Source organism: Erpetoichthys calabaricus, chromosome 4 (assembly GCF_900747795.2).
Source record: "Erpetoichthys calabaricus chromosome 4, fErpCal1.3, whole genome shotgun sequence".
NCBI lineage: Eukaryota > Metazoa > Chordata > Cladistia > Polypteriformes > Polypteridae > Erpetoichthys > Erpetoichthys calabaricus.
Genome location: NC_041397.2, coordinates 306639336 through 306652805, shown reverse-complemented (window position 1 = coordinate 306652805; position 13470 = coordinate 306639336). Strand labels below are relative to the sequence as shown.

The following is a 13470-nucleotide window of genomic DNA, read 5'->3' as shown; positions in this document are numbered from 1 at the left end:
AAAATGAATAAGTACTTACATATATACATCTGCATCAGAAAGCCATTCAGTAAATAAATAAATAGCATTCTTCTTCTACCAAATAATGTTTACAGTCCAGGCTGATATTCCAAAAATGACTCACTACCTCTTCCCAACGCCTCCACTCCACTTTTAAATTACAGGCTATCTGCCTATCTTACATTCAAGGTCAAGAAAGTGGACAACTTCTAGCATCTGCTTTAGAGTTTTATACATTTGTGAGGTTTACACAACCAGTCAAAACTGAGGCTTTTTGGATCATCCTGTGTTACTTGACACCATGATGAATGCCATATGACATACACCTTCAAGTTAGGAAAAACAATGCATCTGATGATCAGTCTGGTACATATGATCTTAATTTCATTTGTCCAAAGAAAACTGTTCCAAAACTGGACTGTTTTTTTAAATATTTTCTGGCAAAGTCTAATCTGTCCTTCCTATGCATGAGGATCACCAATGGTTTGCACCTTGTGGTAAAACCCTCTGTCATTACTTTCACGAAGTCTTCTCTTGATTGTAAACTTTGTCAATGATAGGTCTGCCTCCCATAGAGTGTTCTCAGTTTGGTTAATGCTGTGAATTGTTTTTCTTCACCAAGGAATAAACTCTGAAATCATCTAGAACAGTTGACTCCATGGTTGTCCAGGCCTTTTGTTGTTGCTTAGCTCACCACTACATTCCTCCTCTTTCAGAATGTACCAGATGGTTGATTTGACCACTCCTGGGGCCTCATGTATAGCAGCATGTGTAGAAATCACGCTAAAACATGGCATATGGACAAAAGTGGAAATTTGTGTACGCACAAAAAAATTCAAATACACAAAACCAATGCGTAAGCCAACTTCCAATGACTTCTGCTCCATAAATCCCAGTCAGCGTGAAAAGTAATACATGTGCATATGCCTGCCACCCCATCCCGACTCCTCCCAGAATTTTGCATATTTTAATATGCAAATAATCAAAATCAAATCAAATCAAAATTATATATATATATATATATATATATATATCACCTTCCATTCAGTGTTTGGTTACAAGACAATGGCAAAAGCATGTGAAAAAAATAATTTCTGCGAATGCAAAGTGGAGGCAAGGGAATACGTTTGTTGGCTTATACAGTGGTATCAACAACAAACGCATGGCAGAGACACTTGAAAGTTCAATTTCAGAATGTTGCATAGTGCGCAAATAAAAATGAACTGGTCAGATGTCACAGTCAACGCGATAAAATGAGCCACAGCCTACCATCTGTTTATTCTGTTTCAAACAACATTACAAAAGCTGACCCTCATGTGATGGTCAAACAGTGATGGTGCTGCTGTGCCGAGCCCGTTTGCGAGTGCTGACTGTGCACACAATTCTGCCTCAGAAACCGCTAGGCAACTATCTGGCTGCGTGGAGACAGCCGCTGTTCTGAGTCATAAAATGCAGTAATGGATGCTGTAAGAGATATTGACCAATGAACTAAGGAATATAAGGGCTGTAGTATGTGATATTGACCACAAATTAAATGGACTGGTTGAAAAATAAATGAGCATCTGATTACCTGTTTTTACATTCTGCTAATTACATTACATTCCTCACAGGTGGCGCAGTGGTAGTGCTGCTGCTGCTTTGCAGTAAGGAGACTGTGGAAGATTGTGGGTTCGCTTCCCGGTTCCTCCCTGTGTGGATAGCGCTTTGAGTACTGAGAAAAGCGCTATATAAATGTAATGAATTATTATTTTTATTAAATGAAGTTGTAACGCTGTCCAATTTGGCTGATCATTGTCAGGTTCATCATACCACACCTCTTCAGGCAGGGCAAGCCACAATTGTGTGCCACACTACATGCTTGCACAATGCATCACACAAACTTTGCACTATAGAGCAGCACATTAATAGAATGGAAAAGCTTTCTATTTACTTAAGCAAATTCATTCTCTGAAGGTGCCTTTATAGTGTAGCGTCAGCAACGAGTGGCACAATGGATCAATTCTCTGTTCCTTATCCTTAAAAGGACTGCTTGCCTTTTGCTGCACTAGTTGGAAAAAGCACCTGCGACTGTGCAGAGCTGCCATTTTTATAAGCACTCCTGCTATAGATGATGTAATGCCAGCTCATTCTTTTGCTGATTAATCCCTGGCTGATGTAACTTGTCCAGCGCCGTTGTAATAGCAATGTGCATGCAGCTGACCACTCCAATTACATTTGGAAAACCTGATGTTGCTGTGAATTGCACTTTGATGTTTGCCAGCTCAACCACAGTGTAAGGAAATCTTATATATCTAGATAAAAACTGGATAACACCATCCTATACAGCTGGCATGACACTCAGTGATGATTGTGAAATACCCAGTCAGTCAGCAGTTCAAGATGAAAAGCTCGCGGATTTGTTTCTTGTGTTTTCTCTACCTAATGTCCTGTTATTACTTAATAATAATAATTCTTTGCATTTATATACTGCTTTTGTCACTACTCAAAGTCGCTTAACAATTGCAGGTTAAGGGTCTTGCTCAAGGGCCCAACAGAGCAGAGACCCTTTTGGCATTTTACGGGATTCAAACTGGCAATCTTCTGATTGCCAGTGCAGATCCCTAGCCTCAGAGCCACCACTCCGCTTGCATGGAAAGCTCTTTGGACCTCATATTGACCTTATATTGCACAATTGGAATCAGCTGTATTGTATGTTGCCCTCTCCAGAGTTCCATCTTTTCATTCACCTACAGTCGTATCCTCAAAACCAACCCCATTTGGACAACTGTGTCTTTCAGGAAGTGTTCACCCATCAATACATAATTATGTGGCGTATGCTACGCCGCAGGCTGGCTAGTATATGTATATTATGTGTTGTCCTCTTATACTTAACCTTCATCTGAGTAAAAAAACTATTATTAACACTGCTCTAAAATGATTTTTTTTTTAGCATTTTTTCATAAGGCATGCCTGGGTGTCTCAAATTCACGTTTCATAATCATCATAATCCTAGCCATTCTAATGTTTACATGAACAACAGCTAAACCCTGCGCATAATCGGCTATTTGGAGGTGTAGACTCTTTACGTCAGTAGGCAGATGTACCTAATAAAGTGCCCACTAAGTGGATTTTACAAAAGCAATTACAAAGATGTGTGGACGGACTGATTGTGAACTGTTAGGATTGTATTTACAGTCTTTGAGATGTAAGTTTCTAATATTAATTCTGAATTTCATTCCATGTGCACACTTTGCTTATACAGTACATGCACATTTGTGTGTACATATGTCCTTTAATTAAGCTGCTTTTTCACTTGTCATTTTCCTAGTATGGCTATGTTATAAAGAGAATTTATATATTCATGTAACACCCATGTGTTACCAAATTAGAAAGCACATTAATGGAAGTGCACCAATACACTATAAAATATATACAATTTACACATTTGTATTATTTACAAGGCTTTAACTACATCTGTAGACTTGGGAATGTAATTCAAGAACAAATTCATAAACACAAGAGAATAAAATTAAAATTACAGGAATATGAAAAACAAGCAAAAACCTCATTAATATCTGTACTCACAATAGTCAGAGAAAGCACTATATAAAAAATTATCATTCTATGTATAGTAAAAATCCTATTTGGATTACTTTAGGGAAATAAGCAGAGCACACTGTAAACAAAAGAAAGTCTCTCGTAATTAATCTCTAAAGTCTGCAGCGCTGAATATCTCTGAGGAGAAACACATTTTAAAAGGGGAGCTGCTACAGATGAAAGCGAGAGATCAGTTAGATATTTATTTGTCAAGGAAGAAATTTGTGATTGTAAAATGGCCATGACTGCATACAGGTGGTTTGTATCACCTCACTGACTTAGACCGGTTGTATTAATGAACAGCGCACTTATAAGAAAACAAATATATTAGGGATCATTTTAGAAATGCATCAAATCAAAAGAAAGGATGGGAAAAAAGATTCTTTATAGTTCAGGGTTCAGTGTTCTCGTAATTACGCCAGTCCTTCTCAAGCTCTTCATCATCAAAAATCAAAAGAAGAACTGGTGTGATGCAAGACTGAAGCAAATCAAGATACATCCAGTGACCACCATAAAGGTAAGTTTCTGTATCTTTCCATTTTCTGATTCTGATTTTTCCATTCGGGTAAAATTTGATAAACAAAATATAGGATGTCACTGTCTAAATAAAGAGAGAGTGATTATTACAGTTTAATGTTGATGTATCACAGTTTTAGTAGGGTCAACAGATGAACTGAACCGAAGAAGCAAATTTGACAAAGCATGCAGCCTGACCAGTTTGCAAGAAATGTATTGTCACACATTCAGATTAAAGTGAGTTCAGGTCTCCACTCTGAAATGTGTGTGAATGTCCTTTTAAATATTCATAAGCAGGTTTTGTTTTTTGGTGCCTGTCCTGCTTTTTGATCAGAAATGTTAGTGGGTAAATTATGGACTCATCACTCCAAAGGTCTCTTAGCTGGAGCAGACTCTTTACATTATAGAAACTGCTTTCAGACAGCTCCCAACCATAAAAAATCTTGATTATTTTTAATAATAAAGAAAAGATTTTGGAAAAATTGACCCTAACTATAATATTGCAAAAGACTGGTGCATTACAACATACAAATAAGTATGAACATTGCACCTGAAAACAACCTGAGGAAGAATCCATTTACTTTTATTATATTCAGGTGGTAGTGATGCCACCTTGAAACAAGCAGACTGGGGTTCTCTGCCCGGGTCCCAAATCCTGGGTCCTCCTTGTTTGGAGTTTTCAGGTCCTCCCTGTGTCCCCAAGGCTTTCATCCAATTGCTCTTGCTTCATTAAGTGAACTGGCAAAGCTAAACTGGACATGATGTGTGTGTGTGTGTTTGCCCTGTGATGGACTGGCACCCTGTCCAAGGATTGTTCCTGCTTTATACCAACTGCAAAATGACCCTGCTCAGAATCAGAAAATGAATGTATATATTTGATTCCGTAATTCTTTCCACTTTTCCATTTTTCTTTCCTGACATATAGTATAAATAAAGATATAAACAGCAATCCAAATGAAAAGTTCAAGTGCAGTAAATTACGTCTAACTAAACAATTGATATTTTGTGTATGTTTTGGTGAGTGTGTCATGTGGTGAATCGGTGCATGGCCCAAGGTTGGTGTGCACCTTATGCTTAGTGCTATCCTGATAGACCATGGCTCCTCATGATCCCCAACTGCATAAGTGGATTTCAAAATTACTGCATGTTATGTCGAGTATTGATATTGGTGTGAAAACTCTCCCTAGCATTTGACGGAGTCTTCTTCTTTCAGCTGCTCCTGTTTAGGGGTCACCAAAGTGGATTATCCGTCTCCATCTATCCCTGTTTTTTACATCATTTTCTGACACACCGACTGCCTTCATGTCCTCCCAAACCACGTCCAGAAACCTCCTCTTTGGCCTTCCTCTTTTCCTCTTGTGTGGCCCGTTATACCCCTCATCTATCCTCTGCACATGCCCAAACCATGTCAATCTAACCTCCCTCAATTAGTTACCAAACTGTCGTACTTGTGTTGTCCTAATAATATACTTATTCCTAATCTTGTCTACCCGTATTACTCTGAGCGAAAAATCATAACCACTTCCAACTCTGCCACCGTCTCCAAACCATACAGCATAGCTGGTCTGACTACTGTTTTCTAGACCTTTCCTTTCACTCTTGCAGATACTCCTCTATCACAAACCACTTCAGTCCACCCTGCCTGCACCCTCCTCTTCACCTCTCTACCACACTCTCCATCGCTTTGGACAGTTGAACCCAACTGTTTAACCTTCACAACTACTTCTCCTTGCATTCACATCCTTCCACCACCTTCCTTCTCATTTACACACATGTACACCATCTTACTGACTCTCATTCCCCTTCTCTCAAGTGTGTGCCTCCACCTCTCCTAGTTCACTTCAACTTGCTGTCTACTCTCACTATAGATTACAATGTCATCCGCTAACATCTGTGGAACAAGCCCCGGACACAAACAGGCAGACATGTTATTTTTGCACCACCACACGTTTATTTACACTACTACTATTTACACAGTCCTTAAGTGCACCACAAACCCCAATCTTCCCCAAAGTCCAGGCCAACCACTCTGCCTCTTCGGACCGCCTCCTTCTCTCTTTCTCCGACCTTGTCCTGCTTCCACCCGACTCCAGCCTCGAATGAAGGGAGTCGGCCCCTTTTATCCATACCCGGATGTGTTCCAGGTGTGCACTTGCAATCCCGCGGACACGCCCCAGTGTGGCGGAAGTGCCTGCTGTTCTCCCGGAAGCACTCCGGGTGTTCCCTCTCTTCTTCCCCCCAGCACATCCTGGTGTGGCGGAAGTGCTGGGGTCCAGGGTCCATCAGGCACGGGGATGCCCCCTGGCGGTGACCACGGGCCCCTACAGGGTTGAGCTTCTAAGCCCTGTACCCGTGGCCCCCAATACAACCAGGATGGTCGCCACCTCGTGGTCTGGAGGAGGCATGAGCCCTCCTCCTGTCTCCCCTGGCATCCCGGCCGGGTAGGAATCCCAGCCGGGTGCCACACATCATAGTCCATGAAGACTCCTGTCTGACCTCATCTGTCAACCTGTCCATCACCATTGCAAGCAGGAAAGGGCTCAGAGCCAATCCCTGATGTAATCCTACTCTCACTTTGAACCAGGCTGTTATTCCTACCACACACCTCACTGCCGTCACACTGTCCACATACATATCCTGCACCACCCTCACATACTTTTCTGCTACTCCCGACTGGGGTAGCATAAGACAGTGCTGTCTTAGTGCCAGTCCCAAGCCTGGGGAAATTGGGGAGGGTTGTGTCAGGAAGGGTACCTGACGTAAAAGACCTGCCAAATCAAACATGCAGATGAGAAACAGAATGATGAAGTAACATCTGTTCATCCATTTTTATTCTTAACCACTTTCTATAAAAGGCAATCAATTACAACCACTTTAGTCAAAAATGCAATTGTACAAATAATACACTAATGCAGATATTGCACACCAAAAAAAATTTCCAAGAAGCAGAAAACACAACCTCCTTCTTTTTCTTCTTGATTTTCAATCCCACTTGGCACAAGCTGGGAACTGATGCTGAACACGGCACCAGCCCATCACAGAGCACGCTTACGCTTAGTGAGACATCTTTAATCGTGAAAAAAACACACAGTAACAGTAGGAATGTGCAATTAAGGTTTAAGAGTAGTTGTTCATGTTTCGATGCATAACTAGACAGTTTAAGCAGTTATGTTTCTACCCTTACTGACTTAAAGCGTTAAATTAATAAAAAATGTAAATTTTGATTGATATTACATATATTAAGTCCATTGAGTTCAAGTAATACAAATGATAAAGGTTACAGCGTAAAAAAGAGGATGGCAAGTTACTTGGTTTTGCCACTTCTCTCTCCGGAATATTTTAAGAATATCCATCTACTGCGGGTTTTCTCAGCCTCTACAGTCTTACAACCCACTTTCTCCTTTTCATTTCCCTTGGTGTAATGAGAGCGCACATAAAGGCGAGAGGGTCCCCCATGGTAAAATATGCGCAAAAGAAAGAGCTATCCTTCTTCATGAAACTTCTGTGATTATGCTACTATGGTCCATGTTGCCTGTACTGATGATCCAAAATACCTGAAATTTTTGACAGCTGTAGTAATGTCAGCAGGTATGTTCCCAATGTTTTTCATCCTCTTCACCTATGCAAGGATTGCTTTGGCGGCACTGAAGATCTCCTCAGCAGAGGGTAAAAGCAAAGTCTTCAGCACTTGTCTCACTCATCTACTAGTAGTTGGGCTCTTTTATATCCCACTTCTCTCATCGTATGCTCTACCAGGAGCAGGAGTGAAATTGTCCACAGAAACTTACAACACCATGGTTATTGTCGGTAATGTGTTACCACCTATGGTCAATCCCATTATTTACAGTTTCAGGAATAAGGAGATAAAAAGCTGCATTCATCAACTTCTCACAGGAAAGAGAACATCTCCTCTACTCAATGACAAGTAGACAACATGAAATTGTGGAAACAACCTGTCACGTATTTCTTTATTAAAGTTGTACTTGTCCAGCCTGATAGAGCACTTGCAAGTTTGTGTTTTCTTTTTCTTTTCTACAAAACAACTATCCATTCATTTTCTAAATCTATCTATCTAACTAATCTTTGTCACCGTGAAAGTAAAAAATGTGAGTAAAGAAAACAGAAATCACTTATCTCCAGATGAATAGAAAAGGAATGGAGCTCCATAAACCTGTTTCTATAAGCCATTAAGCATACAGTGAATAAGCGTACTCAGTACTGATGTTACATTAAAAACAACCTCATTATTGCTCAAATTGCAAATTGTAATGATTCAGCATTTGTTTGACAATATCCATTATCGAAAATATGCTATAGAGACCTGCTATCTATCATGTTCGTTGCAGATAACAATTACAGCACAGATTTTAAGTCTCCATTAGATAGTACTTTGAAAAATGTATGTTGAGAAATAAAAGCCAGAATTAAACATAGACCCTCCACAACAAACATCTAACAATTTTACATCAATTTATGCCACTTTAGTTGGAATCTGGAGCTTATTTGAACCATCACAAGCTTATTTACACTCATTTTTAAAAATAGGATATTCAAAAATATGTTTTTTTTTACTCTGCTTCTACTTGTTGTTGTTCTTCTTCCCCCTTAGCCATTCCCATCTTGACACGGGGTCACCACTTCCCTTTTGACTTGATTGCCCCAACAGTGGTTTTGACGTGATGTTTACAGCCGGATGCCTTTCCTGACATCATCCATCCCCATTACTAACACGTGTAGTTATATTCTATTATAACAGTTCATTTTTGATTTTGACTCATTATTACAACAATATTTAATCAACAGAAATGTAATATCTGTCTCTTTGATGAAGTAAATAAATAAAAATGAAAAATGCTTCAACTTTCAAAATAGTTCACTAACGTCAATGTCATATTTTGTGACTTCTAGTCATGGGGTACATCAGATTTACCAACTGTAGTTGCTAATCGGCAGACCCTATCAGTTTCTTACAACTGAAAATGTTAAATTTAGCAACTGTGTGACAACTTTTGAACACAGCCTTGTTTGCCCATTTTTCTTACAGCCCATAGCATGCTGTCTGATGGAGCCGGTGCAGTATGAGGGGTTAAGCCGCAGTTTTGCTTCTTTTCTCTTTTTATTCCATTCTGAGGTGGTGTGTAAAACAGGAGACATCAGACAGACGAGGTTCTCTTTTGTTTTTGTGGTGGTTGTCACTTCATTTATATGCATTTTACTTTTAGGTGAGCATTTATTGGTTGTCTGTTCTCATGCACACAGACCCTGACCCTAAAAACTAAAGACAAATCTTTTTGATTTTGTTGGAGAGAGTCACAGATTAGTTGAAGTGAGTCACTGGGTATGTCACATTATTTGACCAGCTTCACAAGAGAACACCGCTGACTGTAAATGAAGGCTACAAATGAAAATCGGTGGCATAGTCATCTAATGTGACAACACTTTAAGGCCTCAAATGCACCTTGTTGGGTTTAGCTTTGGTCATAACTGCCGTTAAAATTTTTCATAAGATTTTTGGCATGTTAAGTTTTGGTCTAAAATGGGAATTATGCTTTAAAACATAATAAGAAAGAAATACATGCAATCCTTTTTTATTTAATACTGTACTAATATGCTGTTTTCACTTTCTTCTAGTCAATGGGAGAAATGACAAGCATGGCCAATGGCAGCATTACTGTGTCTGAATTTGTATTACAATGCACCATCAACTCAGATCAAAGTCTGCTCACCATTTCCATACTTATAATAGTCTACCTTCTGTCTCTGTTTGGGAATCTGCTGGTAATCTTGGTAATATTATGGAACCATCAGCTCCATGCCCCAATGTACTTTTACATTGTTGCCTTAGCCGTCATCGACTTGTCCAACAGTACAATCCTCATTCCTAAAATGATCTCTGTCCTGATGCTTGACACTGCAGTGCCTTATGGCGCATGTGTGCTACAGATGTTTGTAATATTGCATGTCGAAGAAATGGAATCTTTTGTTTTGACTTTTATGGCTGTTGATCGCTTTATAGCTGTGATCTATCCATTAAGGTACCCATCAATCATAACAAATAAAACGGTAGGTGTGGGACTCTTCATACTCAATGCTTTTGGACTGATTTTCAAGTCGCCATTCATATTTTTTGCTACTGAACTTTCATTCTGTCGCACTAATGTATTGCCCTATTGCTTCTGTGATTATGCTACTATGGTCCATGTTGCCTGTACTGATGATCCAAAATACCTGAAATTTTTGACAGCTGTAGTAATGTCAGCAGGTATGTTCCCAATGTTTTTCATCCTCTTCACCTATGCAAGGATTGCTTTGGCGGCACTGAAGATCTCCTCAGCAGAGGGTAAAAGCAAAGTCTTCAGCACTTGTCTCACTCATCTACTAGTAGTTGGGCTCTTTTATATCCCACTTCTCTCATCGTATGCTCTACCAGGAGCAGGAGTGAAATTGTCCACAGAAACTTACAACACCATGGTTATTGTCGGTAATGTGTTACCACCTATGGTCAATCCCATTATTTACAGTTTCAGGAATAAGGAGATAAAAAGCTGCATTCATCAACTTCTCACAGGAAAGAGAACATCTCCTCTACTCAATGACAAGTAGACAACATGAAATTGTGGAAACAACCTGTCACGTATTTCTTTATTAAAGTTGTACTTGTCCAGCCTGATAGAGCACTTGCAAGTTTGTGTTTTCTTTTTCTTTTCTACAAAACAACTATCCATTCATTTTCTAAATCTTATTTCTTCAGATAGATAGATAGATAGATACTTCATGACATTGTCATTTGGGGTCTGAGCCTGTTTTGTGCAGAACTAGATAGATAGATAGATAGATAGATAGATAGATAGATAGATAGATAGATAGATAGATAGATAGATAGATAGATAGATAGATAGATAGATAGATAGATAGATAGATAGATAGATAGATAGATAGATAATACTTTATACCACTTTACTGAAGCCCAAGCAAAGATATACATATTATAACAAACTGCAACCCCCCAAACACACACAAGAACTGCTAACTTAGATAATAACGGCTGCTGCCATCAAACATTGGCTTGTACGTGGGAGTAAGGATGTAGTCAGATCTGCCCAGTTGTGCCACTGGTTTAAATTTAAAGACGTTAACATTTGGAGAGAGCAGGTCCCACTTGTTGTGTCCACAGATGGAACATGTTGATAGAAGTTTGTTCCTACCAAAGTTCCTTAGTTGTAATCACCAGTATTCCAGGGTCAAAATGATTCATCATTAGAGTATTGGTTTCAGAGTGAATCATTGTCATGAATGAAAGAGTCCATTCAAACACAGTTCCAAAAACTGCCCCACAAGGAAAATGATCCGTCAAACTTAGGTTTGTAATACTTAAACGAAGAATCTTTATAAAATAAAAGATTTATTTTCAAAAATTCTCTGAAAAAGGGAAGTACCAAAGAGCACAAATGGCCCAGAGAGAGTTGCCTTAAACCACAAAGGCAATCTAAAACGAAAAAAGGCAAAGCCAAAAGTAGAGTACAAATGTAAAAAAATCTGCAGAATCAACAAAATACAATAATCACAAGAGAAGTCGCCAACACAACTAAGCAGAGTTTATAAGGGGCTGCTTGTTTCTTCAGCCTTTATAGGGCTGTGGTGAGTCTCTTGACAGAGATTGACTAGCATTCTTGCGGAAACACCCACAACAGATTGAACATAATAGAAAAAGCATAGACACAATGAAACTAAATAAAACACAAAGCTAACCAAATACAGAATGCAAATAATTAACACAAATAACAATATTAAGGCAAACAAAATAACCAAGAATGAGCAAAAAAGAATAAAAAAGGAATTTTAACAACAGCCAGGGCAGGAACCCTAGCTGAAATATAACAGTTCTGATGTAACTAACCTCCCTAGGCAGTAACGTGGACGACTTCAGTCACATTCAGTTACAATGTCTGGATTACACAATTTAGTTCTAATTATAACGTGCTCCCCTTTTCATCATTGCTTATTCACATTACATGTGCAGTCCTCCTCCGGCCTTTTCAATCTTGTTTGATTGTATCAGATGAAACCCATCCACCATTAAGATTCCAATTCAAATAAGTTTAAGTAGGTTCTCCACAGTAGCCATAAGATGTGACAGTTTATTTAACTTATTTAAAAGTGATCGAACATTCCTCATTATATATAGGTAGGTGAGATCTAAAACCTTTCCACCTTAGTTTAATCATTGCTCCCAATCTTCATCTTTTCCATCCATGGACAATCTGGATGAGGTGTAACAGAGTCCGTGGAGTATGGGAATATTTAATATCACACTTTACTTTCTCTCACATTTTCAGATGTTATAGATGTAAGGTGGCCTTCAAATCCTCTACATTTACTCTGTGATATCTCTCAAGTTCTGCAGGTTATCCGAAAGGAAGTTGAGACGAGCTGTTGCTTGGGGTTGTAATAACAGCAGCGAATCTTCAGTTTAAAAATCTATTTAGAAATGTATAGTGACAAGACAGATGCCAGATTAGAATCTTAACATTACTAATTGTAAAAAGAAGTTTATTAAGTACTAGGAAAATCAAATCACTTTAGAGTCATGCAGTCAAGGAGGTGGTGGGGGAAATAATCTTCACAAGCCAACTGGTTGATTGAGATATGTCTTCTTCTTTTACATACCATCAAGGGCTCTGTGAGAAGCTGATTAAGATGCCCAAAAGGCCTGGGTAAATTGGTGGGTGGGGAGTTTCAGTTGTTATCACCTGGTTTAATGGCTCTGCTGTTGTGGAAATGACCTGAAAAGCAGTAATTTACATGACAGGGTTACCTTTAGTCATCTCAGCCTTAAACGTAAGGCCTTCTCTGGCTAAAACTCTTATCAGACCAATTTATAGCCAATATCAGTATCAAAAAAGTATCCATCATCCAACCTGCTATATCCTAACTACAGGGTCACAGGGGTCTGCTGGAGCCAATCCCAGCACGCAAGGCAGGAAACTAACCCCAAGCAGGGTGCCAGCCCACCGCAGGGCACACACACGGGACAATTTACAATTGCTAATGCACCTAATCTGCATGTCTTCGGACTGTGGGAGGAAACCCATGCAGATATGTGGAGAACATGCAAACTCCATGCAGGGAGGACCCGGGAAGTGAACCCGGGTCTCCTAATTGCGAGGCAGCAGCGCTACCCACTGTGCCACTCTCAAAAAAGTTCTTGAATGACAGTCTTTAATTGTGATAGTTTTTCACCTTCAAAAGTATCAGCTTTAATATTAGCCTTTGACATCATAAAGCAGGAACTGTATGCATAAAGGTGTACATATCAAATGCTTTAATAATCCATTCACCCATTAATCCAGTTTCTACCTCTTTGCCAGTCTGTGTTAT

General features: G+C 39.3%; 1 protein-coding gene across 1 annotated transcript; it reads left to right on the top strand.

Annotated features, from left to right (window-relative positions):
- Positions 1 to 9744: 9744 nt before the first annotated feature.
- LOC114641228 (olfactory receptor 1496-like) lies at positions 9745 to 10695 on the top strand. Its single transcript, XM_028790314.2, has one exon. The coding sequence runs from the start codon at positions 9745 to 9747 to the stop codon at positions 10693 to 10695; it is 951 nt and encodes a 316-aa protein (XP_028646147.1).
- The last annotated feature ends 2775 nt before the right edge of the window (positions 10696 to 13470 follow it).

Excerpts from the sequence above, each read along its gene's own strand:
- LOC114641228 (XM_028790314.2), top strand. The coding sequence starts at position 9,745 with ATGGCCAATGGCAGCATTACTGTGTCTGAATTTGTATTACAATGCACC.